This window comes from Canis lupus, chromosome 26 (assembly GCF_048164855.1).
Source record: "Canis lupus baileyi chromosome 26, mCanLup2.hap1, whole genome shotgun sequence".
In the NCBI taxonomy this organism is placed as follows: domain Eukaryota; kingdom Metazoa; phylum Chordata; class Mammalia; order Carnivora; family Canidae; genus Canis; species Canis lupus.
The window spans coordinates 26,340,399-26,363,327 of NC_132863.1; the positions used below are offsets into that span (position 1 = coordinate 26,340,399).

At 43.9% G+C, this 22,929-nt stretch overlaps 1 protein-coding gene across 9 annotated transcripts in view; it reads right to left on the reverse strand.

Annotated features, from left to right (window-relative positions):
• Positions 1-1,061: 1,061 nt before the first annotated feature.
• The window catches only part of UQCC1 (ubiquinol-cytochrome c reductase complex assembly factor 1), a 96,785-nt gene continuing 74,917 nt past the window's right edge, over positions 1,062-22,929 (reverse strand). For 7 of the 9 annotated variants that reach the window (XM_072800726.1, XM_072800727.1, XM_072800724.1 and 4 more), the window contains 3 exons: positions 11,075-11,152; positions 5,470-5,583; positions 1,062-2,574 (listed from right to left, as the gene is read on the reverse strand). In XM_072800726.1, the coding sequence (XP_072656827.1) occupies positions 2,440-2,574; positions 5,470-5,583; positions 11,075-11,152 (327 nt within the window). In that variant the 3' untranslated portion in view covers positions 1,062-2,439. The remainder of the gene's footprint in view (positions 2,575-5,469; positions 5,584-11,074; positions 11,153-22,929) is intronic. The other 2 variants (XM_072800730.1, XM_072800728.1) reach the window with 1 other exon arrangement.

Sequence of the window (22,929 nt, forward strand, 5' to 3'; positions counted from 1 at the left end):
TTCATTCCTTCTTCCATTTGTCAAAGTTTATACTGATGCCTACTGTGAGCCAGGCACTCCTAGGGCACTAGAAAAACAAAGGCGATTGACCCAAACACAGTGCCCACTCTGAAGGAGCTCACAATGCAGGATGGAGAGTGGGTATAAAAAATAATAGTTTCCACCTGGGGCAGACAAGACGTAATGGGGGTGGGTATTTGAGCACACATAGGATTTCTCTAGTCAGAAGGGGAAGTGAGGATGCCAGGTGGAGGAAACATACAGCGTGATCTTTTCAGGTAACCCTAAGCGGTTCAGTTTGCTCAGAGAAAAAATGAATTAGAGACTCAGAAACAAACACAGGTCAAATTAAGAAGAGCCTTGCAGCCTCCAGGGAACTGGATTTTATCTTGAAAGGGAAGGGGGTGTGTAGTGGGTGAAAGATGCTGACAGCTGGAATTGAGGGCTTTGGGACATCCCCCACCTGATAGATACAATTCGGCTCTCTAAAAGGCAGCTCCATATTGCAAATTGCACCGTTTGATGATTACTCAGCTTATGGAGACAGGATTTGGCTCTGCAGGCAGAGGTATTAAAAAACGGCCTGTATGGACATAGGCCAGCTGAAATGCTGAGAAGAGGAGTCAAGTTCAGGACCTGAGCTGGACTAAGTGACCTCTAAAGTTTCTTCTAAATCTGCAATTCTGGGGGATCCCTGGGTGGCACAGCGGGTTAGCACCTGCCTTTGGCCCAGGGCGCGATCCTGGAGACCCGGGATCGAATCCCACGTCGGGCTCCCTGCATGGAGCCTGCTTCTCTCTCTGCCTCTCTCTCTCTCTCTCTCTCTCTGTGTGACTATCATGAATAAATAAATAAAATCTTTTTTTAAAAAAAATCTGCAATTCTGTGATTCTCAAGCAAGCCCAGTAGCTGAACTGGTGCTGTGGGCTGGGATCTGTGGCTGGGGAGCTGCCCTGGGCAGCAAATGGGTTAAGGCTCAAATAACTTTTATATATGAATTAATGTGTGGAGTTGGGAGCCAAAATCTGTTCCATTAATTTTTCCATCCATTCCAGGAGCAGTTAGGTACACACAGTAAAGTTTATTTTGGTACATGGTATACTTCACTCCATTAAAAATAAATTAATCAGCAAATTCCTGCCTGGCTCAGCTCTGGTTTATGTAAATAGTGCCCAGCTGTAATGAGTTACAAGGTGTTACTATCTCACACACACAGAGGGGGCTTCACTCTAGAACTCCGCTCGCAACAAAAGCATCTTAAATAAACTCAGAGAAGGCGGTCTGATTTGTAATGTTTTCACAGAAGTGGGATATACCTCACCCATATAGAATTTCTTTATATGACTCATTTTATAGCAAGTTAAATGAAGGAAGTTTGATGGGGGAAGGAGGGGCAATATGGTTCCCCGCCCTCTTTCTTCAATGCAAAGAAAATTCCCCAAGAAATGACCCATACTCAGGAAGGAGGGGACTGATTCAAGTGCACAGACTGAGCTGACTCTGCAGCACATGCTCCAGAAGTTGGGATGGGGTTAGAAAGCTGGGCACGGGCTTGGCCCTGGGATGGTACAACTAAGTCAGAAATAATTTTCTCCTCTTCTCCCCAGTATCTCACGTAAAGGGAGTCAAGAGAGGAAAGACAGCATGTTCCTCACCCCGTTCGGTAGGGAAGTGACAAAAGGACCTAAGTTCTTGGAACTTCTTTCCAAATGACTCAGGATGTGACAAGCCCCTTGGCCATCAGAGGCCTCCTGGGTCCCAGAGGATGGAGCCTAGCAGGCTATGCCTTGGACATAACAGGGACATCTCCATCAACTGGAGATAAGAGCAGCAGCAGAGACCTTCCTGACCTCTTGCCCTCCCTGTCTCTAACTGAGCTGGGTGGGGTCCTCAACATATGGCAACTGCCATCTCAGATAAGTTTCTAAAAACCCCGGAATAAAGAAGAGCCATGGCAGAGATAAGTCTCTGTTTCTTTTAATGGCCAACTCAACCCCATGGCTCAAAGCCAGAGGACAGAGCATGGTTACCCGTCTTGACTCAGCAGCATTCCAAACTGCCCCTTGGCCACAGCGGGCCCTTGGTGGAAGTGTCCCCTTTCTAACCTATCCCAAACTCTCTGGGGCCTTTAGGAAAAGTTGTCAATCACGTAGTTGCTGGAGGGACCAGGGGAGTGTGTGCTGGAAAGCTCTTGCTCCAGGCTTCTCCTGAGGGGTGGATTCCTCAGAAGAGCTAAGGGTTCTCCCAGCACTATAGTCCACCAGATCAGACTTCTGGGCATACTAAGAGGAAAATCAACACAAATGGGGCCAGATATTTGACAGATGCTGTTTGAAGGTCAGTTCAGGCCACTTTCTGCAGGGTTCTGGGCCAAACAAGCACCTCTCTCCTGGCAGTTCCTCAAAGCCAGCTGGCCAGCTGTTCAGAGGCATCAGCCCATCAAAGACCCTCGTCGTTATAAGTTGGGGAATGGGGCTTCAGGATGCTCTGAGGATTCTTCTCCACGAGAGGGCGCCAGCTCACCTCCCCTGTCAGAAGCAGATCCTCCCCATTCATGGAGTCCAGGTACTGCATCTGCAACAGGGAGAGCAGGAAACAAGACAGGGACAAGGGCAGGAGAGACATAAGATGTCATACGGAACCAGCCTTCCAATGGAGAGGATGGTGGGCGGGGGGAGGTTTGTGGAGGGGACCTGCCCGTCCCATGTCCTGGCACAGCAGATCTCTGATCTCTCAGATTATTTCATTAAAGTGGGTTGGGAGAAACACATCACTGGGGAAGCTCATTAGAAAGGTTTAAGGGAACTCCCCATCATACCTCTGGATAGACAGACATACATGCCCTGATTTTCTGGACTGCAAGAACTTTCTAGGGAGGATGTACTGGGGAGACATGTCCTTGGGATGTGTGTGTGTGTGTTTTATCTGTCTATTCAGGGCAGGAATGGTACTCAAGGTGAGCCAATTCCCTTTTCTGAGATTTAAGTTTCCTTGTCTGAGAGAGGGATAGTAACATGCACCCCACAGGACTCATGAAAAGATGAAATGATACAACATATGTACACTGCTAGTCACTGGCACTTTTTAAATTTTAACTATGTATGTCCCTAATGTTCTCTAGTGAGCCCCAAGCCCACGATTAGTGGACCACCATGCTGGCCAGTGGGCCCAGCTTCACCTCCTGAACAGCAAGCGGAGAAGCGACTCCTGTGATGGAGAATGGGGAATAGCTGTGGAGAAGGTGAGATATGGGTAGTTCTGCAAGAGGCAGGTGATCTAATGAGTGGCCAAGTCTCAGGAGATGAAGGTGGTCTCTGGGAAATCCTCCCCAGGCTGCTGCTAGTAAGGAGGACAGCAGAATGAGAAATGCTATCAAGGGGAGATGTGTATCACATCAGGAGCGAGAGCACTGGATTCAGAGAGATGAGGCTCCATTGTGGGGTGAGAAGGCACTTGGGAGAAAGGGAAGGGACAGGAGTCTGGAGGCCTCATCTTAGTCCCTGGATCATCTCCCTCTTCAAGAATTCCTTCACTCCTATTGTTTCACCTTCAGGCTGCTGACCCCTGAACTCAACTTACCTCTCACAGATACCTCAGGTCTAGATCTCCACATGTCCTGTTGTCTTCCAGAGCAAGGAGAGCAACTGACCTATTACCTTCCCTAAAATACACTCCTCTTTCCAACAACTCCATTTCTGTCCCTGATGCTACCACTCTGTCCATCTTCTGCGCTGGGAATCTCACCATAACCTCTGACTGGGTCTTGGGCTACCCACCAAGCCAACTAGGATTATGGTGCAGAACTAGTCTGCTCAGGACCCAGCTTCTTTGGTTTCCCGAGCAGTGCACTCATACTTAGTCTTGCTTTTCTTTGGCCTTCCACAGCACTTTGTTTCTACCTGTATCACATCACAAACTGACTTATTCCAGGGTTAGCCTTGTGCCTGACTGGCTTCATCGCTAAACCATGAGCTGGCTCAAGGACAGGTCTGGGTCCTATGAATTTCTACTTCCTCAACAGAGTGCCTGGCACAACAGATATTCAGATGTTTTGCTGACAGGACTGGGTCCCCATCAAAGCTCCCTGATTCCTTAAGAGCCCCATCACTGTTTTTCTATTGCCTGCCTCTCATTGGACAATATGGGACTTCTTCTAGGGGCCCTGGTGTGCAGTCCCTTGTTTTAGAGCCCTCAGAGAGGTCCCAGCTATGCCCTTGTTGTGGCCCCTGGCACAAGCCCACCATGGCAGATGGAAAAGTTAAGCTGGTCTCTCAAAAAACTCAGCATTTGCTTTGCCAACTGCTACTTGTGTCTGACAGTGAGTCCAGTCAACAGTGTGAGTCTCAAGAGTTCTCTGTGGGTGGAGCCCTCTGGCCACAGTGCCTTCTCCCAGCTCTGTCAGATTTGAAGAATAATCAAACAGAAGTCCTGGCTTCTGGGGGTTCTCTACTGTCTGGGTCTGAAGAGCCCCACTGTGTGATTTTTCTAGCGATCAACAAGCTGTTCCTGCTGGCTCTGTCTTCTCCCCCAGAGCCAGGGCCTGGCCTTCCCCTTCCTGGCTGCTGAAGGCTTGAAGGCTGTGGATACAGGTGAATAAGAGAATAACTGGGGTGAGGCCCCTTCAGCTACAGGGCCAGGCCCAAGCCCAAGAAGCAAAGGTGTGACTCATGGGACAGCCTGAGCTGATGAACTGTCTGGAGCAGCTAAGGCCTCTAGTGGCTACATGAATCACCAGCTTGGGGTTGTAGGCCAGCTGTGCCATCTGACTCATGGGAGACCCTGGAAAAGCCCTTATGTTCCTGTTCCCTGTCACTCAGTTCACTCATCTATAAGGTATGGGTTTCCCATCAGTACAGGATCAGGGGACAGAGATCAAGAAGTGAAGCCATGGTTTCGAGGAAAACTATGTAGTTAAGCAGTCCTCACACTGGAGTTTTCTATTAGAAGTTTTAGTGTCAAAAAAAAAAAAGAAGTTTTAGTGTCAGGGAGCCTTGGGGGAAGAGGAGGTTGGGGAATGAGGCGTGGGAAGAGGCTCGAGGGATGTCTGTGGAATGCTGCTTGGAGTCTGGTCCTGCTAGAAATCAGGAGGGGGAAACATGAGCCTTGGAGCTTCGAAGTGGGGACAGAGGGGGTTACAGTGGGTGACTGCACTGTACCCCATTCCCATAGCCTACAGGACTGTGTGTGCCCGGGGTCTCATAGAGCACTGGGCACATAACAGGCAATCAAAGGTGTAGTGAATGAACGCCTAAAAGTTTTTGAGAGCTGACTACTCAGTGCCTCTTCTATCTCATTCCCCATCCCCACCCCAGCTCATGGCTAGGCTGCTAACGTGATATGGTCAGAATAACCTCAGATTGGCCTATGGAAACTCAACCTCTCCCAATCCTCTGCAAGTCCAGCATCCACAGTCCTCAGGAAAGACTTGCTTTCCATGAGCCTCTGGAGGCGAGGGGTAGAGCTGCTCACCTGTTTCCTCACATACTCCACCAACAATTCAAGCTGTCGAGGGTCTTCACATTTCTGGTTGAAGAAGGTTCTCCAGAGGGCAGCAGCCAGCCCATGGTCATCTGAAAGGATCCCCTGGAACACATAGTACAATTGGTCTTCCAGAGAGCTGGGGATATTGTGAATATGCTGGAAACCACAGAATTGGACTGGAAAGGCCTTACAGACACTACAAGAAAGAAATAGGGCAGCTACATGGTAGAGTTGGAAAGGGTCTTCAGAGAGCATCAGATCCAAACTTTTCATTTTATGCAAAGGAAGGACATGGGAGTCGGGGGTGGGGGCAAGTGACTGGCTAAGATTAATGTGGAAATGGGGTTCATGTATGGCTGCCCTCCTAGGCCATAGCTCCCTCGACTCTCCCGCACCATACTTGACCCAGCAATACTTATGAGGCCAGGAAGAGAAATGGTGCCACAATGCTCCTACTGCTATCTGTAAGGAATGGGCACAGAGTAGTGTGGGTGGGTATTTTTTCCCCAGAAACAGATTTGGGCATAGGCTGTACCTTCTCTCCTGGTCCAAGGGCACACATCTGCAAGGCAGCTAGCTTTATGGGGAAGGAAAACAGGCACCTTGGCCTCACTGTCAACCATCTCTGGGTTGGTCATGGCTGACACGGCCTCAAGTACAGAAATAGGCCATTCGGAGGACTGCCATGAGCCAAAAAAGGAACGCTCACAGAGCCTATGTGTGTGTGTGCCTAATACTGTCCTTTGCAGCACAGAAAAGGGCTATGTTAAGAAGCCCAATGTCACAGAGGCTAATCAGCAGCACTTGGGCCTTGGACTAGGGCCATATCCTAGCTTGGACCTCTAAGGGAAAGAGAAGGGAGAGTCGGCTTCATGGGGTGAGGGTGACTGAAGGGAAAGGCCCCAAGAAGCTACTCTGTCCAGAGTAGCTTCCTCAGGGACTGTCCAGGTGCCAAGGTCATGTAGACCAGACAAAACACTGACTGGGACTCAGAAGTCAGAAGGCCTGATCAAGTCCTGGCTCTGCTGCTACTAAGCTTAGAGATGGTGGGCAATTCACTACTCATCTATGAAACAGATGAAACTGCTTGCCCTACACACAGCATCTTTGCATTATAAGAGTCAGATCATGTAAAGGTATTTTGTTAAATGTAGTACGTCAGATACAAGGATCAGGAGCTTGCTTTGGTAGGCAGCTGTGGATATAGTTCAATCAACAGTGAGATCTAGGGATCAGACCACCTACATTCAAATGGCAGCTCTGTGTGGCCCGCTGAAAGCCACCAGCCCTTCTCGAGCCTCAGTTTCTCATGAGCCAAACAAACACAGCAAGATCCAGCCCACAGCACTGTTGTGAGAATTCAGAGATAATAGCCAAGACAGGTTCTATAAGTGGCAAAGCATTATACGAAGACCCCAGATCATGTCTTCAGTGTGATGTTGTGGGCTGGCCTCTGGGACATGGTGGCATCTGAGGTCTGACTTTAGGCTTTCTGCCAGGAAGGGCCAAATCCAGGATGGGGTGCTGATAGTTTGGTGGAAAAACATTCAACCTATTCCAAATGCCCCCTGCTAAACATCCCTGTAATTCCCCAGCTTAAGAGGCTGTGCTGGTACAATGGCTGAGTCAGGAAAATCAGCTTCTTCTGGCAGATGGGGACAGGGCCCAAGAACAAGCTCAGGCACATCACCATTCTCCAAGCTATTTGCTAACACAACAGCCTGCCTGTGTCTGAAGTGCCCTGGGCACAAACTGGAGTGCTGCTGGCAGCGACCCACATGTGCTACATGGAAAGGAACAGGAGTGGGAGCGGGTGTCATGAGGACCTAGAGAATGAGCAATAGAGCACAGGACAGCAAAAGCCATGGGAGCCATGGCCTGCTGCAAATAGGCACGCCTAGCAATGGGTGAGATGGCTGGAAAGGGGCAAGTCCATAATCAGTCAGAAAGAAAAGGATGACTCAGGACTCAGATTAACAGTGATAACACCTGACTATTCCAGGCTGTCAGAGTTCTTTCACACACCTGATGACTACGTATGCCAAGAACAGATATTATTATCCCCATTTGAAAGATAAGTACACAGAGGCTTGGAGGTTATCTAGCTAATTGATAGTAAACTCAGGACCAGAATGCACTGGTGAGTTTAAGGGATGATGCCCAACTAGCTCTATTTACGATGCAGTACCTAACACAGAGTACAGGGCGGCAGGGGGTGGGGGTGGGTGGGGGATAAAAATGGCTAAATAAATCAATGAACCCAACACTTCAGCCTTCTTTCCACCCAACTGCTATGAGTCAGTGAAAACAAATGGGAGACTGGTTCTGAGAGAGAAATCAGGAAAGGAAAAAGAGTGTTTGGCAGCCAAATATTAGTTTGCATATCAATTTTCCCACAACTTACTATGGGACCTGCCTGTTTTCCCTCACGACACAGAAAAGCATGCTTCAGGAGACTGGGACACCTAGGTCTAGAGTAATTGAGAGGAAGCCTGTGCCTTGAGAGTCCTGGGTATGGTTAAGGGTTTGGAGTGGCAGTCTCACTCAGAAGACTGATTTTGACACCATGATGTGCTTACCCTGATGCTGAGAACACAGAGTCACAGCAAAATGGTCTCAGGTCATAGGCAGCTGACAATCTAGTTGAAGGGACAAGCTAGTGCATACCAAACAACAGCACAAGATTAAATTCAGGAGAATGAACAACTGCCAATCTGTACAGGGAGACTCCAAGGTATACCCTGTGCATGGCTGGCTCCTCAGTCTTCAGTCTTAGCTTCTATGGCATTCTACTTGTAACCAGATCTTTATTTGCTTGTTTACCTGTTTATTGCCCATATCCCCACTAGAAGGTAAGCTCCAGTGGGAAAGAACCATACCATGTTTGTTTTATTCACCAAAATATTCCCAGTGCATCCCATATGGTAGGCACTTTATACCTGTTGGATGGATGGATGGATGGATGGATGGATGGATGGATGATGTTGAAATTCAGAGTAAACAAACAGATCTAGAGAGGTCAGGAAAGCTTTGTGGAGAAGGGGGCCTTTAAGAATGGAGAATGTTTAGAGAGCTACATTCTAAGAGAGAATATATTGGTTCACTGAACATTCATACAGAGAGTGCCTGCAAGGTACCAGGCCCTGAACCAGGCCCTCAGACCTAAAGCTGATAGACTTGGCCACTGCCCTCCACACCTAGTTGTCCAGGAGAGCTTCAGTCAAGCACAGGATGTCCACGGAGCAGTGGGGCAAATGGCCTCACTTGGAAAGAAGGTTACACACTCAAAAACCATGGGAGATAACAGTGGATAGGACATGTTGGGGACAGTTGACAGAAGGCCTAAAAGTGCCATGGAGGAATTTGGACTTAATATAATAGAAAACAGGAAGTTTCTGAAAGTGGCCAGGATAGGGGCACAACCCAAGCAACATTCTAGGAAAAGTGCTGTAGAACGGTGCTGTCCAACTTCAGTGGGACTGCCATCCCACTCCCGCAAAGCTCATGTTAAATCAATGACGTGTGTAGTATGCAATCTAAATTGCTCTCCAATAATTGAAGATATTTGGTGGATTGAGAATCAGGAGGTCTCCATTTTAACTGCAAATAGTCCTATTTTTGTAAGCTTATCTCCTGACTTTAATTATTATCTTCAGACTGATAACACTTCCTCCAGCCTGAACTCATTTCTTACTTTCATCCTTTATGCCTTTCCTCCCTTCCTCATTCTTCACTTGCCACATGCCAGGTACCATGACAAGCAAAAGAAATGCACACACAGCAGACACTGCCACTACCCAGAAGAAGTCCCCATCCAGCAGGGGTGACAGTTAACACTAGTGTAGCAAATGCTGTGGAGTCCAGGGTGGGTGAACGGAGTTGAGGATGGGGGAGTTCCAGGCCTATTTTCCAGAAGTAGTGCTGCTTGTATTAAAAAGCTGGAGGTCACCACAAAATAAGCATAAAAGCACATGTTTTGTTAAAAAGATGAGGTATGATGAACCCTGTTAGTGTGCATACAGGTGTTCATTACAGCATTTTTTTACCTTTTCGGTATTTTTGAAATTTCCATAATAACAGTGGGGAGAAAAAAATGAGACAGATGCTACCACATGGGTGAACGCTGAGGGCATTATGCTAAGTGAAATAAGCCAGTCATAAAAGAATAAAATAAAAAAGAGTACATGAGATACTCAGAGGATTCAAATTCACAGACAGCAAGGAGAGGGTGGTGGTTACCAGGGGCTGGGAGAAGTCTGAGGGCAGAGTAAGGGTTTAATGGGTACAGAGCTTCAGTTCGGGAAGATGGAAAAAGTTCTGAAGGTGGATGGTGGTGACAGCTGCTCAACAATGTGAATGCACTTAAGACCACTAAAATCTGTAACTTAAAAATGGTAAATTTTGGGCAGCCCGGGTGGCTCAGCGGTTTAGCGCCGCCTTCAGCCCAGGGCGTGATCCTGGAGACCCGGGATCGAGTCTCACATCAGGCTCCCTGCATGGAACCTGCTTCTCCCTCTGCCTGTGTCTCTGCCCCTCTCTCTCCTCTCTGTGTATTCTCATGAGTAAATAAATAAAATCCTTTAAAAAAATGGTAAATTTGGTGTTACATATATTTTACAATGAAAAAAATGAGATCTAAAAGTTCTGATGTGGAAAGAGGCCTAAGATATATTGTTCACGGAAAAACGCAAGGTGCAGAATAGTGCATGTAGTGTGACTCCCATTGTGTAAAGAAAATATACAGATGTCTGTGTATGCAAACATCTGGAAGGACACCCAATAAACTATTAACAAAGTTTTCCTCTGGGACAGGGAACTGGGCAGGACAGGAAAGGAGCCTTCTATTTTCTACTTCAACCTCTTATTTGCAGTTTTATGAGTTTTTGAAATGAGTATGTATTGCTTTTATAATTAAAGCCATAAAAGTGTGTGATGTCTGGCAGCCCATACTGTTTAGATGTGTATTCCTATCTCTGGAGGCTGAGACTGTGACTGATTTGCCTTTGTCCCTACATCTAGCACCTCACAAGGACTCAATAAATGCTACTAGCTGAATGATCTGACCATATTATGCCATTTGTGCTCTTTTTCCAAGCACTAGGCAAATTGCTGGGCATAGTCATTCCTGTTGCCAAGTCACTGATAATGAGGAAATAAATTCTAAGCTGTGATGGCAGATAGTGATGATGTCCCTTGAAGGTTCCCTCAGAGTTTCTCACCAAAAGTCTTTGTATGTAAGTGATGAATCCCTGAATTCTACTCCAGATACCAATATGTAAGTGATGAATCCCTGAATTCTACTCCAGATACCAATATTGCACTGTGTGTTCACTAATTAAAATTTAAATTAATGGGGTACCTGGCGGGGCTCAGTGACTGAGCATCTGCCTTTGGTTTAGGTCATGATCCTGGGGTCCTGGGATCAACTCCCGCATTGCGCTCCCCACAGGGAGCCTGCCTCTGCCTATGTCTCTGCCTCTCTCTCTGTATCTCTCATGAATAAATAGAGAAAATCTTTTTAAAAAATTAATTTAAAAAAAGTCTTTCTTGGGGGAAGTCAATGTTCTGCTTAAAGCTTGGCAAATGATCTTACCTCATCATATCCCAAGATTGCCGCATAGAAATTATTTGTCATAAGGATCATGTTCTTCTTCAGGATATAAGAATTAACCTACAGAAACAAAATGACAAAAACAAAAGTATGAAAAAAGGGGGAAAACCCCCAAAAATATTATTTTTGCCTCTTAACTATGATAAACTCCTAGTAAAACAGAGAGAGAAGGCCCCTAACAGTTGAACTGTTAGGCTACCTCCGTTTCCCTGATCTGTCAGGATTCTCCCCAATTTGATAGCTTCTTTTGGGTTCTGATCACAAAGCAGTAACTTGGTTTAATGAGCTGAGCCCCAGGTACATGTCAGGCTTCATGGTAGACCCCATGAATACAAAGTATAAGAAATGGTTTTTTAGCTGGAGGAGCACACAGTCTAGTATGGAAAAACCGACATGTAAAAAAGAATTAAACTGTAATATGTTGCCTCAAATTCTATCCCCAAGGTGGTAAACAATAAACTAATTTTTTAAAAGATATTATTTATTTATTCATGAGACACAAAGGAGAGGCAGAGACATAGGCAGAGGGAGAAGCAGGGTTCCTGTGGGAAGTCTGATGTAGGACTCGATCCCAGGACCCTGGGATCACGACCTGAGCCAAAGGCAGATGCTCAACCACTGAGCCACCCAGGTACCCCAATAAATTAATTTTCATACAAATGATCTCTGCTCTGGGAGCAAGGGATGAGTTCTCCAGGAAGTAATGCTTATGTGACCCTTGGAGGAAAGAGGACATTCTAGACAAAGGGAACAAGGTGTGCAAAGGTGCAGAGGCAGGAAAGAAAATGTCTGGGGATGCCAGGGAAGGTAAATGGGCAGTAACACTGGAAAGGTAACGCTAGGATCAGGTTAGGAAATGCCTAAGGGCTACTCAAAGGAGCCTGTGGTATCAAAGACAGAAGGAAGAAGTGTGAAGAGGAGGGAGAGAGGGAGGACCTGGAGTGAGATGCTGAGGAGAAAGGAGAGCCAGGAGGCTGTGGGGAGGAGGAGAGAATAAACCAGCTGGAATAAGCCAGGCTGAAGTAGTAAGATCGTTAAGATTAAGAGACTGTTTTGAAATACAATTCCAGTGAGGCCACTGACACCTTGGTAGAACTTTTCTCAGAGAACAGCCAGGTGGGCCTTCAGAGTCTTATACTACAGCTCACTGAATATCTTCAGTAGGGTAAAACTCAGACCTCCAGACTTCTAGGAATATGCTTGAGAGCCTGCTCCATGTTTCATCCCAGCAGAAGGCTGGTGTAATGTGCAGTACATAAGTAAGGACTCACTGGATATTTAAACTGACAGATTTTAGAAACAACCAAGTTATCTGAAACTTTACATGGAGAATAAGATTTGTGCTTAACAACCCTGACCATAACCATGCCCACTGTCATCTCCTCCATTTACTAATAAGCACCTGGTTCTGGGCCACGTGCTTTATGGATATCATCTCCTCTAACTGTGACTGGAATTCAGAGGGTAGGTGTGCCAGAGTCACATTTTTACATACATAGAAAACTGAGCCTCAGGTAGGTGAAGGGACTGGCCCTAGTCCCACAGCAAATTAGTGATAAAGCTGAGATTAGCATCCAAGTCATCTGAGTCCAAAGTTCATGTGCCTTATGTTCCATCATATTCCTACCTCCAGGAGGATGATTTAACTTTGGATCATAAATCAAAGGAGTGATTTAATTCCATGGTTCATAACTGATCTGGAAAGTAGAGCAGAAAGGAGTACTAGAAGGACCTGGGTTTGGTCAGACAACCTGGGTTCAAGTTCTAATTCTGCTGTATACAGAGGATGCCATCTCGGGCAAGTCAAACCTCTCTATTTCCTTGCATTTCAAATGCTCTACACACAGGGCATTTGCTGGTTTAAACAGCAAATGAATTAGCATATATTCATTCATTAATTCAACAACGTATGCTGAAAGCCCCAGTAAACTGTAAAGTGCTCTGCACTTATAGAAAACTAAAACCAGTTCTAATAGGTATAATTTTCGAAGAAGAAACAAGAAGAAAGAAGAAAGAAGAAAGAAGAAAGAAGAAGAAGAAGAAGAAGAAGAAGAAGAAGAAGAAGAAGAAGAAGAAGAAGAAAGAAGGAAGAAGAAGGAGGAGAAGGAGAAGGAGAAGAAGGAGAAGGAGAAGAAGGAGGAGGAAGAGGAGAAGGAGGAGGAAGAGGAGGAGGAGGAGGAGAAGGAGGAGGAGGAGGAGGAAGAGAGGAGGAGGAGGAGAATGGCACAGCTCAAACTGGAAAATGTGAGAGTAGATATAGCTGGTAATACAATCCATGACCTTTCCCTCTACTATCAGTCCAGGCCAAATCAGACCTCCAGCCTTTATGTTCCTAGAGCTCTATCCACATTCCTCCTCCTGGATATACAATGTGGTTTAGAGATATTTATGTACCTGTCTCTCTCACTAGTCTGTGAGCTACTCAAAGGTCATAAGGAACTCTGTCTGATTAATCTTGGCACCCCCAACATCTAGTCCAGGGCCTGGCCCAGAGCAGGGTTTAAGACTGGCATGCTGATGGCTGAATCCTTACAAGGGCCTGAGTGTCACACAGAGTGTGTTCTGTCCAATGACACCCTTTTGTTTGTTTCCTCTTTTTTGCTGCTTTGAGTACCTTGCATGTTTCTAAAATTTCAAAAATATGTACTGCCTAATGTCTTATTGCATCATCTTCCAGAATGGGTTGAGGTGAAAGGCAGAGTCAAGAAACAAGCCAGAGTTAGAGTTCATTCCTTTTGAAGTGGGAGGATAGGACTACAACCCAAAATGTTGATACTCATTTTGGGGCTCTCCCTACTCCCATACAAGTTATTCTCCTAATCTTGCAAGAAGAATCAGAGCCACAAGCAGACGTCAGAGGTGTCAAACACAAAGGCAACAGCATCTCAGGTGCAAACATTCACTGAATCTGCTAAGCAGAGCTAGTTTATGTATTGTATCTAACCAGTAAACCTTAAACCTGGAAGGGTCATCAGAGATCACCTAGCTCAATGCCTCCAAGAAATTGGTGAACTAAGACCCAAAAAGGGGTAGGGACTTGTCTTGAGGTCACACAGAAAGCTACTGTCAGAGCCAGGATTAGACTGTGATTTCCAGACAAGTGCTTTACCTACTTCACCATCTGTAGGGGCATTTCCAGAGATCAGCAACATGGTAATATGCAAAACTCAGTTTCCAGCAAGGTTCAGTTACATACAAACACACTTTCTCCTCTTGAGATGCACCTACATTCTGGCTGCCTATGACCCAGGAAGAATGGAGAGCAGGGCTAGAATTCCCTATTAGCAAGGCTCCACTACCTCTGGTCCTATATTCTAACTCTAGTGACCTGTAAGCTGCCTCTCCCTCTTCCCTCTAGCTGAAGGATGGCAAGCAGCCACAGCTAGGAATGGCTTTCAGATATCATCACCCAGGCTGCATTAGATCATGAAAAAGGCCGTTCCTGGAAGAGGGTGGAAGCTCGATCAGTGCAGACACATGATATGCAGGCAACAGGTGAGGGTGAGTGAGAACAGCTTCCTGAACTACTGGACTTGCCCCAATGGGCCCTTCTAAACAGCCCAGCAGTCAAAGGAAGCTCGATACTCCCTCTGGTGAACCTCTGTTGGGATTTTATTCCCTCATTTAAGCTTTTGTTTGTTGGCATACAGGTTCTGTGCCCTGCTGCCAGATGGTTCTGTATGGAGCACCCTGCCCATGATGGAAACACAGATGGACAAACCAAATGAAAAACTCTTCCCAGATAGTGTTGGGCTGTTCTCTTAGTAAACTCTTATCCTTTCTATAATGCTTTGCTTTTCATAAAAACCCATACATACAGCACCACCACAAGGAAAAGGTTCCTTTTATATCAGTTACTCATATTTTCCCATTTATTTAAGCTATTAAAATTCATGCAGTTATTTTATAAGCCATCAGGATTTGGTGACTGGTATTACTGAATGTTTAATAATAAACTAAACAGAAGAAATCAGAGGGTTAAATGATGACTGCAATTCCTGTAATGACTTAATTAAATTTTTATTGAGTACATAAACTATGATGTCATTTCTAGCCAACCATGGGTCTGCTTTCCCAGCATGTCACAGGGTGGGAGCACTCAATAGGAGGCTAGGCTAAATGAGCAGCAAGTCTCAGCTGAAATGGGGAGGGGAGCAAGGCTCATGTAACACACTCAATAAATTATCCGTTCATTTTTAAACAAAGTCCATGAGTTATAATATATTTGCCATGCACTTTTTATGACATAATAAAAATGTTACCTTAAGGATTACTTAACACATACTACAAATGTTATAGCAGAGGCAGGCACAAGGGGCAAAGAAAACAAACACGAGCAGGCCAGGGACGGGTCCTGGAGTTTACGTCCCAGGAGGAACAGCATAGTATATTAAAAAGGGAATGCCAAAAAGGGGGTGGGGAGATACAAGAGTTCAGGGTTACTAATCAGCCAATTAATGAATGAGACAACCAACAGGGAACACAAGTAAAACAATAATGAATCTTGCAAGGCATATGTTTAATTAATATAGTATTCTCGAGGAGGAATATTAGCTTTAAAGAGATGCAGTTCGTTTGAGGCTAATTCGCTGCCCTCTTGCCCCTTTTAGCTATTGCTGCTCTTAAAGAAGTTTATGTGACTGCTTAACAGAGGAACCAGATTATGCAGATGGAGGGAGTGATGGAGGATCAAGTTTAAACTCCTCCAGGAGCTCTACATGGTTCTCTGTGATCTGTTCTTGATCATCTTTCCTGCCTCACCTCCTCCCACCTCCCCACTTTTAGCTCACCCTTCAGTCAGGATAAACTATATGCAATTTCCACAAACAGGCCTTGCTCTCTTATAGTTCTTAAGCATACTGCTGCTGGGAATCCTTCCCCCTTCTTTATCCACTGGGATGCTAACTCCTTTTTATCCTCTAAGACATAGCTTATAAATTATACCTTCTGCAAAGCCTCCCCTCTCCCCAGTCTAAAGTGCCACAAAAGTGATTCAAGTCCAGAAAGAGGTGCCAGAACTCACTGTTTACCCTGTTCCAAGAACTATGCTAAGAGCTTCATGCATGTGACCTCACTTAATCCTTCGCAATGACTCTGTGAGATAGGTACTGTTACTATCCCCATTTTGGAGAAGAGGAAACTGATATTTGGGAAGCTAGGAAATAGTGGGTCAAGATTAGAATATAGAGCAGTCTGACTCCAATGCCTATCTACATTAGAACAAACAAAAAATAATATAGCCACCTGTTCATGTACCTACAACTGAGATTCTTTATAGAGGCAGGGCTAAGAATAGCTAATATAGTCTTGGGTAAACACAACTTGGAGATTCCCAATTGCAATGGTGGCTAGAGATGGGTCACCAGATGGGTCATCAGTGGCCAGTTACTAATACATATTAGACATTGCTAGTATAGCTAAGCCCCACTCCTGAGAAAACTAGTGGGAGAAAGGGTGTGATTGTGGCATAGGAGGACAAAATGAAAGAAGGTTGGTGGGGACAACACAAGAACAGGTGCACATGCAGGTAAGAATAAGTTTTACAGCTACTGCCTTGAGGCAAAGCTATTAACAGTAGCAAGCTAATAAGAATTTGTTGGAATGGGGGAGCCTGGCTAGCTCAGTCAATGGAGCATGCAACTCTTGATCTTAGGGTTGTAAATTTGAGCGCCATTTTAGGTATAGAGATTACTTAAAAATAAAATCTTAAATAAAAAAGAATTTCTTGGAATCAATGAATGATAAAGGGTGGCTAGAGCTGCTGACTAAAAAGCATAAGGAATACATGAAATTCATCATAAGGGTAACAGTGCAAAAGATCGCAGGTCAGGTCTTTCTAGCAGTCAGAAACGCCATCAGCGACGCTTTGCACCATGAGCTACAGTGACTGCATGGCAATAGGCTAATGTGCATTGAACATCAGCCAGTCTATTAAATTTAATGTTAGAAATGAGCTCACTGTGCAATATTATGTGAAACACACAGAAACAGGTGAGAGGAGACAGAGAGGAGGACATGGAGAGACTAAATACACATGGGTGCATGCAATTCACTTACTTGTATGAAGACTAACAGATCTACTGAGGACCTCTTAGCAATGATCACAAAACACTATAAAATAAAATTCTTTTTTTTTTAGATTTTATTTGAGAGAGAGAGAGAGAGAGAGAGAGCATGAGTGGAGGAGCATGTCAGGGGGAGAAGCAGAAGGAGAGAAAGAAGCAGACTGCCCACTGAGTGGGGAGCCTGATGTAGGGCTTGATCCCAGGACCCTGAGATCATGACCTGAGCCAAAGGCAGATGCTTAACTGGCTGAGCCACCCAGGCACCCCAACAAAATAAAATCGTGTGTGTGTGTGTGTGTGTGTGTGTGTGTGGTAGATCCAGAGAAAACTGTAATTAATACCAAGAAGAAAAGGAAAAATAATAAAACATGAAAAGATGGACAGTTTCAATTTCTTCTTTCTTCTTTAGAAAATCATGTGAGGGGCACCTAGGTGGCTCAGTGGTTGAGTGTCTGCCTTCGGCTCAGGCTATGATCCCAGGGTCCTAGGACCAAATCCTGCATCAGGCTCCCTGGAGGGAGCCTGCTTCTCCCTCTGCCTATGTCTGTTTCTGTGTGTCTCGAATGAATGAATGAATGAATGAATGAATGAATGAATGAATAAAATCTTGTTAAAAAGAGAAAATCATGTGAATCTGAGTAAAGCATATTTCAGCTGTGATGAAAAGCCAACCTAAACAAAACATGAGACAATTCTTACATCTTATTTTAATAAATCATTTCAAACTTTTAATGGATAGGGAAGCTTGCGATACTGAAATGCCTTTTTAAAAATATTTATTTACTTACTTTAAAAATCCTAGTCTTGGGCAGCCTGGGTGGCTCAGTGGTTTAGCGCCGCCTTCAGCCCAGGGCGTGATCCTGGAAACCTGGGATCGAGTCCCATGTCAGGCTCCCTGCATGGAGCCTGCTTCTCCCTCTGCCTGTGTCTCTGCCTCTCTCTCTCTGTGTCTCTCATGAATAAATAAATAAAATATTTTTTTTTAAAAATCCTAGTCTTGCAGCTTAGAATCTACATATTCAAGATTTGCGCAGCCTGATCATGTCTTGAAAAATGAGGTACATGGTTTGGCAGGCATTCCTACAGAACCACCAATTTTAATTTCTGAATGGCTGCAGAGTACAGGAGCCTTTTCCTCAGGCTTGGAAAAGAGCAAAGCAAGAGACATCTGTCCTTGAAAATTAAGATCATTTACCCACTTGACAAGGCATTCAAACACATCAGTAAGTCTGAAATCACCTTGAAAAGAGCTGATGAGGGACATTATGGTCCCGGGAAGATCAAACTATCACAACAATTTATTTCTTCTATGTCAGGACATCCAGATAAGAGGAAGATAATAGCTATAATCTACTTTGATTTCTGAAGTTTTTTATAACATCCCAGATGGCAAGACTCGTGTGTACTGCAGTCAAAGGGGCTAACACAGGCTTGAAAGAGTCACTATTTTAACAATAGCACTTAGAGCACAAAGTCCTAAGAGAAACATTTCGGCGGGGGGCGGGGGGGGAGTTTCCCCTGAAAATCTTAACTGATAAAAAAAAAAAAAAAAAATCTTAACTGATAATAATTACAATAGTGGTGATAGTAACAATAAGCATACATCACATTTGATTTATGTGTTCACATATACAATCTTTTTTTTTTTCTCACATATACAATCTTATGTGTACCTCACGACCATAACCTTGCCCTTCTAGGAGCTCACAACCTAGCTGCTACTTCTGTCCCGATTCTATAAACAAGAAAACAGAAGTTCAAAAATGTTCAAGGACTTGCCCCAAAGTCACACCCTGCTTGTGACAGTGCTATGACTTTTATCTCAGACAGCTGACCCCTAAATCTAGTGTCTTCTCTAAAATGTCACACCTTTCTGCTTCTGATGCGTCATATCAGAAATGGAAGAATCACGTAAGCAAAAAAATAAAAATAAAACTGCTAATTCCAATACTTTGAAAAACAAGAATAAAATGGAAATGACTATGAATTGTTGAAAAGTTATTCTAGAAACAAGATGAGATCCCAAAAGGTCAAAGCACAGTAGCATGCATAAGCCAAAAAAAACAATAAGTAATCGGATGAAGGAAGGGTTTGACAATTTATATAGTAATAATATAGCCCCAGAGCAAATCTCTGGTCATGAGCTGATAAATGAGAAAATTTTAATGTGGACATATGAAAAGAAATTCCATATACAAAGGTCAAAACGTTTTTTTTTCCCTCTATAATTGTAATAGTTAAGAGTCTTTGTAGTCTTTGTAGTCTTAAGTCTACCATACTTAAGAAGAAACATGGAGAAACCAGAGATATTTCAGTGATGAATGTCAGATAGGTATGGTCATACTGGGTTGCCATTGGTCATGAGCTGGGGCATTCAAGATTCTGGACAAAAGGAAATGTCCAGAGGCTGTACCATGAGTTGGCCTGGTTGTTTTCATCATCAGTCTCAACAGATCAGCAGATTTTGGAATTACTCTGATACTGCCTGAGGTGACTATCACTCACTCTCTGCATCCCTTCCTTAGGGCCAGGACCTACTCCTCCCTAACTTCATATGAGTTGGCAGACTGCTGACCATGGAAACCTAGTCCCTCATCATAGAAATCAGCAGAGAATCCCAGCTAATCTAATCTGACTCTTGCTTCTGAGCAGAGATATCCAAAGATAAAAGGTGGCTAAAGTTGGATCATCCCAAAGAGACTATACAAAGTTCCTGTTACAGATACTGAGATTCCTAAGCTTCCTGAGGCCTGTTGTCAAACTCTCCTTTCCATTCTGTGACCACTAGTTACTCTCCAATAAATGCCTTTCTTAAGTTAGCTGAAGTCTGTCTCTGTTGAGTGCAATCAATGGATATACTGTCATTCATCGATTCAATAAAACCTCTCCATAATAATATAATAACAACATTAGCTAACATTTGTTGAATGCCTCCCATGTGCCAGCAACTGTATTAAAAGCTTTATGTATTATCCCTTTAATCTTCACAATAATCCTAAAAGGGGGATGTTATTGTCCTCATCTTACAGAAGATACATCACTTCATTTTCTGTGAAGTCTTTCAAGTTCCCCAAAGTTTGTTGCTTTTTCCTTCACATGGATTTTAATTAATTTCCACCAAGAAGGCATACTGTGCTATTTTAATAATCTGTTTATAATTTGCCCCCCCCCCAGACTGTGAGCTCCTTGAGGGCAAAGATGGTGCATTGCTCAGCACATGTCTGTAGAATGACTCAATATAGTATTTCCTATCATAATTACCTCTTGTATTGTGATATCCATCCACTTTGACAAATTTCTGAAAAGCTCCCTTGAGTACAAGGATTTGAGGAGGGGTTGAGCAGGTCTGTGTACATGTGAGCAGGTCTGTGTACATGATGCTGTCATTTTCATGGTTTCCAAACACGACTATAGACCAAAGAGGCCCACTCCTGTCCTTTCAGTGTGTCCTCACATAGTCTCTGAAACCCCACACCTCTCTCAAAGCAGTGTCTTCCACTGAAATATTCAAGACCATCTCTATTTCCATGACTACCATCTGCTAGTGTTCTAGACCTGAAGTTAAAATACTTTAACAGAAGTCTGAAGTAAGAAGGAGAGCTTTCACGGGACACCTGGGTGGCTCAGCATCTGCCTTTGGCTCAGGTCATGATCCTAGGTTCCTGGGATCAAGTCCTACATCACAGTCCCCACAGGGAGCCTGCTTCTCCCTCTTGCCTAAGTCTCTGCCTCTCTCTGTGTCTCTCATGAATAAATAAATAAAATCTTAAAAAAAAGAAGAAGAAGGAGAGCTTCTGACTGAACAAAGCAAGAACTTCATGACTGTCAGGGTAAGAAAACACAAAGTGGACAACTCAGTTTTTCCTCTCTCACTGATCATTCTAAAGAGATAATATTCAACTAACTCTCTAAAGTCAACAGGTTAAACATTAACAGACCTCTGATCCTTGTCTGTTCTATAACAAGCGATACAGAAGAATAACTAAGAAACTTTCTAAGAAGTGCCCTTTTGCTTACACCTCCAAGTTTAACAAAGGGCTTATGCTCTGCTAACAAGTGCCAGTGCACAAAAGTCTTGATTAGGCTTTGGTTTTCTGTTACCGAAGACAAGATTTGGAAAGTGAAAAGTTTTATTTATTAGTGGTCATTAATGACCAATAATCAAGGTAGAACCAATCAGCAAGGCAATCACCTGAAGTATAATAAGCAAAAGATAATTCCATTCACACCTATTAGGATGGCTATAACTTAAAAAAAAAAAAAAGGAAAAGGAAAATTGTGTTAGCGAGGATGCAGAAAAACTGGAATTCTCAAGCAATACCGGTAGGAATGTAAAATAGCACAGCATTGTGAGAAACAGTTTGGTGATTTCTCACAAAGTTAAACACAGAACTACTATATGACCTAGTAATTCCATTCCTGAGTAGATACCCAAAAGAGTTGAAAGCTGAGACTGGAACAGATACTTGTACAGCAACGTTCATAACAGCAGTATTCGCAATAGCCAAATGTGGGAAAAGCTTAAGCATTCATCAACAGATGAATGGATAAACAAAATGTGGTATCTACATGAAATGGAATAATATTCAGCCATAATAAGGAATGAAACTGATATATGCTACAATATGCATATACCTTGAAAACATTATACATAATGAAATTAAGTCAGATAGAGAAGGACAAATATTATATGATTTCCCCTTCTGTGAGGTACCAGGATAGGCAAGGAGGCCTACAGGACTTGGGGAGTGGAAATGAGGCAGTTTTTGTTGGGGATGATGAAAAAATTGGTATACATAGTGATGCTGGTTACATAACATTGTGAATGCATTTAATGCCACCAAATGGTACTCTTGTTAAGGGTTAAAATGATAATAATCATGTATATTTTACCACAACAACAAAAAAAGAAAATCTCAATTATAAATAATTTTTCTCAAACAAGAATTTCAATCTGTGACTTAACCATGTGTATACATTAAAGCCTCTCTTACAATATTTATCCCGTTCTGAGCAGTAGTATCATGAAGTAACTTATGTTCCTTGCAGACCACAAGCTGTCCAAGTGTGGAATTCTACATCGTCTTGTACCTTTCACTAAGCATCTACTGAGTGCCTACTAGATATAAGGCATTATAGCATGCAGTGGACATAAAGGACGAATGAAACCCAGTAGCTATCCTGAGGAAGTCTGTGATCTCATGTGAAAGACACACCACACACAAATGAAACACCTAGCACACTATAAAAAAAAAAAAATGGCAGTAGTGAGTCTGGGGCATGAAAGGCTTCAGAGATAAAGCAACATTTATTATATTAGATATTAAAGGGTGAACAGGGATTACTACCTCTCAGACTGAAAGAACAGTATGTGCAAAGCCATAGAGAGGTAAACAAATACTGCATTTTCAGAGGAAAATCTGTAACAGAGAGGCCATGAATGGGAAGAAGCAGAGGCCAAACTAGAAAGGCAGTATGTGTTTGATTAGAAATGGCCCTGAATGCATGAGAAGGTCTAAGCACAGAGAAGTTGCATGGACAGATTTATTTCCAAAAATTAATTCGAGAAGTATAAAGTACAGACCACAAAGTAGGGGGAAAAGCCAGAGGTAGGAGTACCAGAGGAGGCTGCACCAATGGCCCAGGTGAGAGTTGGTAAGGAACTGAATTAACATAAGTGGAAAGAGGAATAAAGAGAAAGGAAGGCTTTCAAGAGAAATGTCTACAACAGGATTGACAGGGTTTGATTATTAGGTGTAAGGGGAGGAGGCT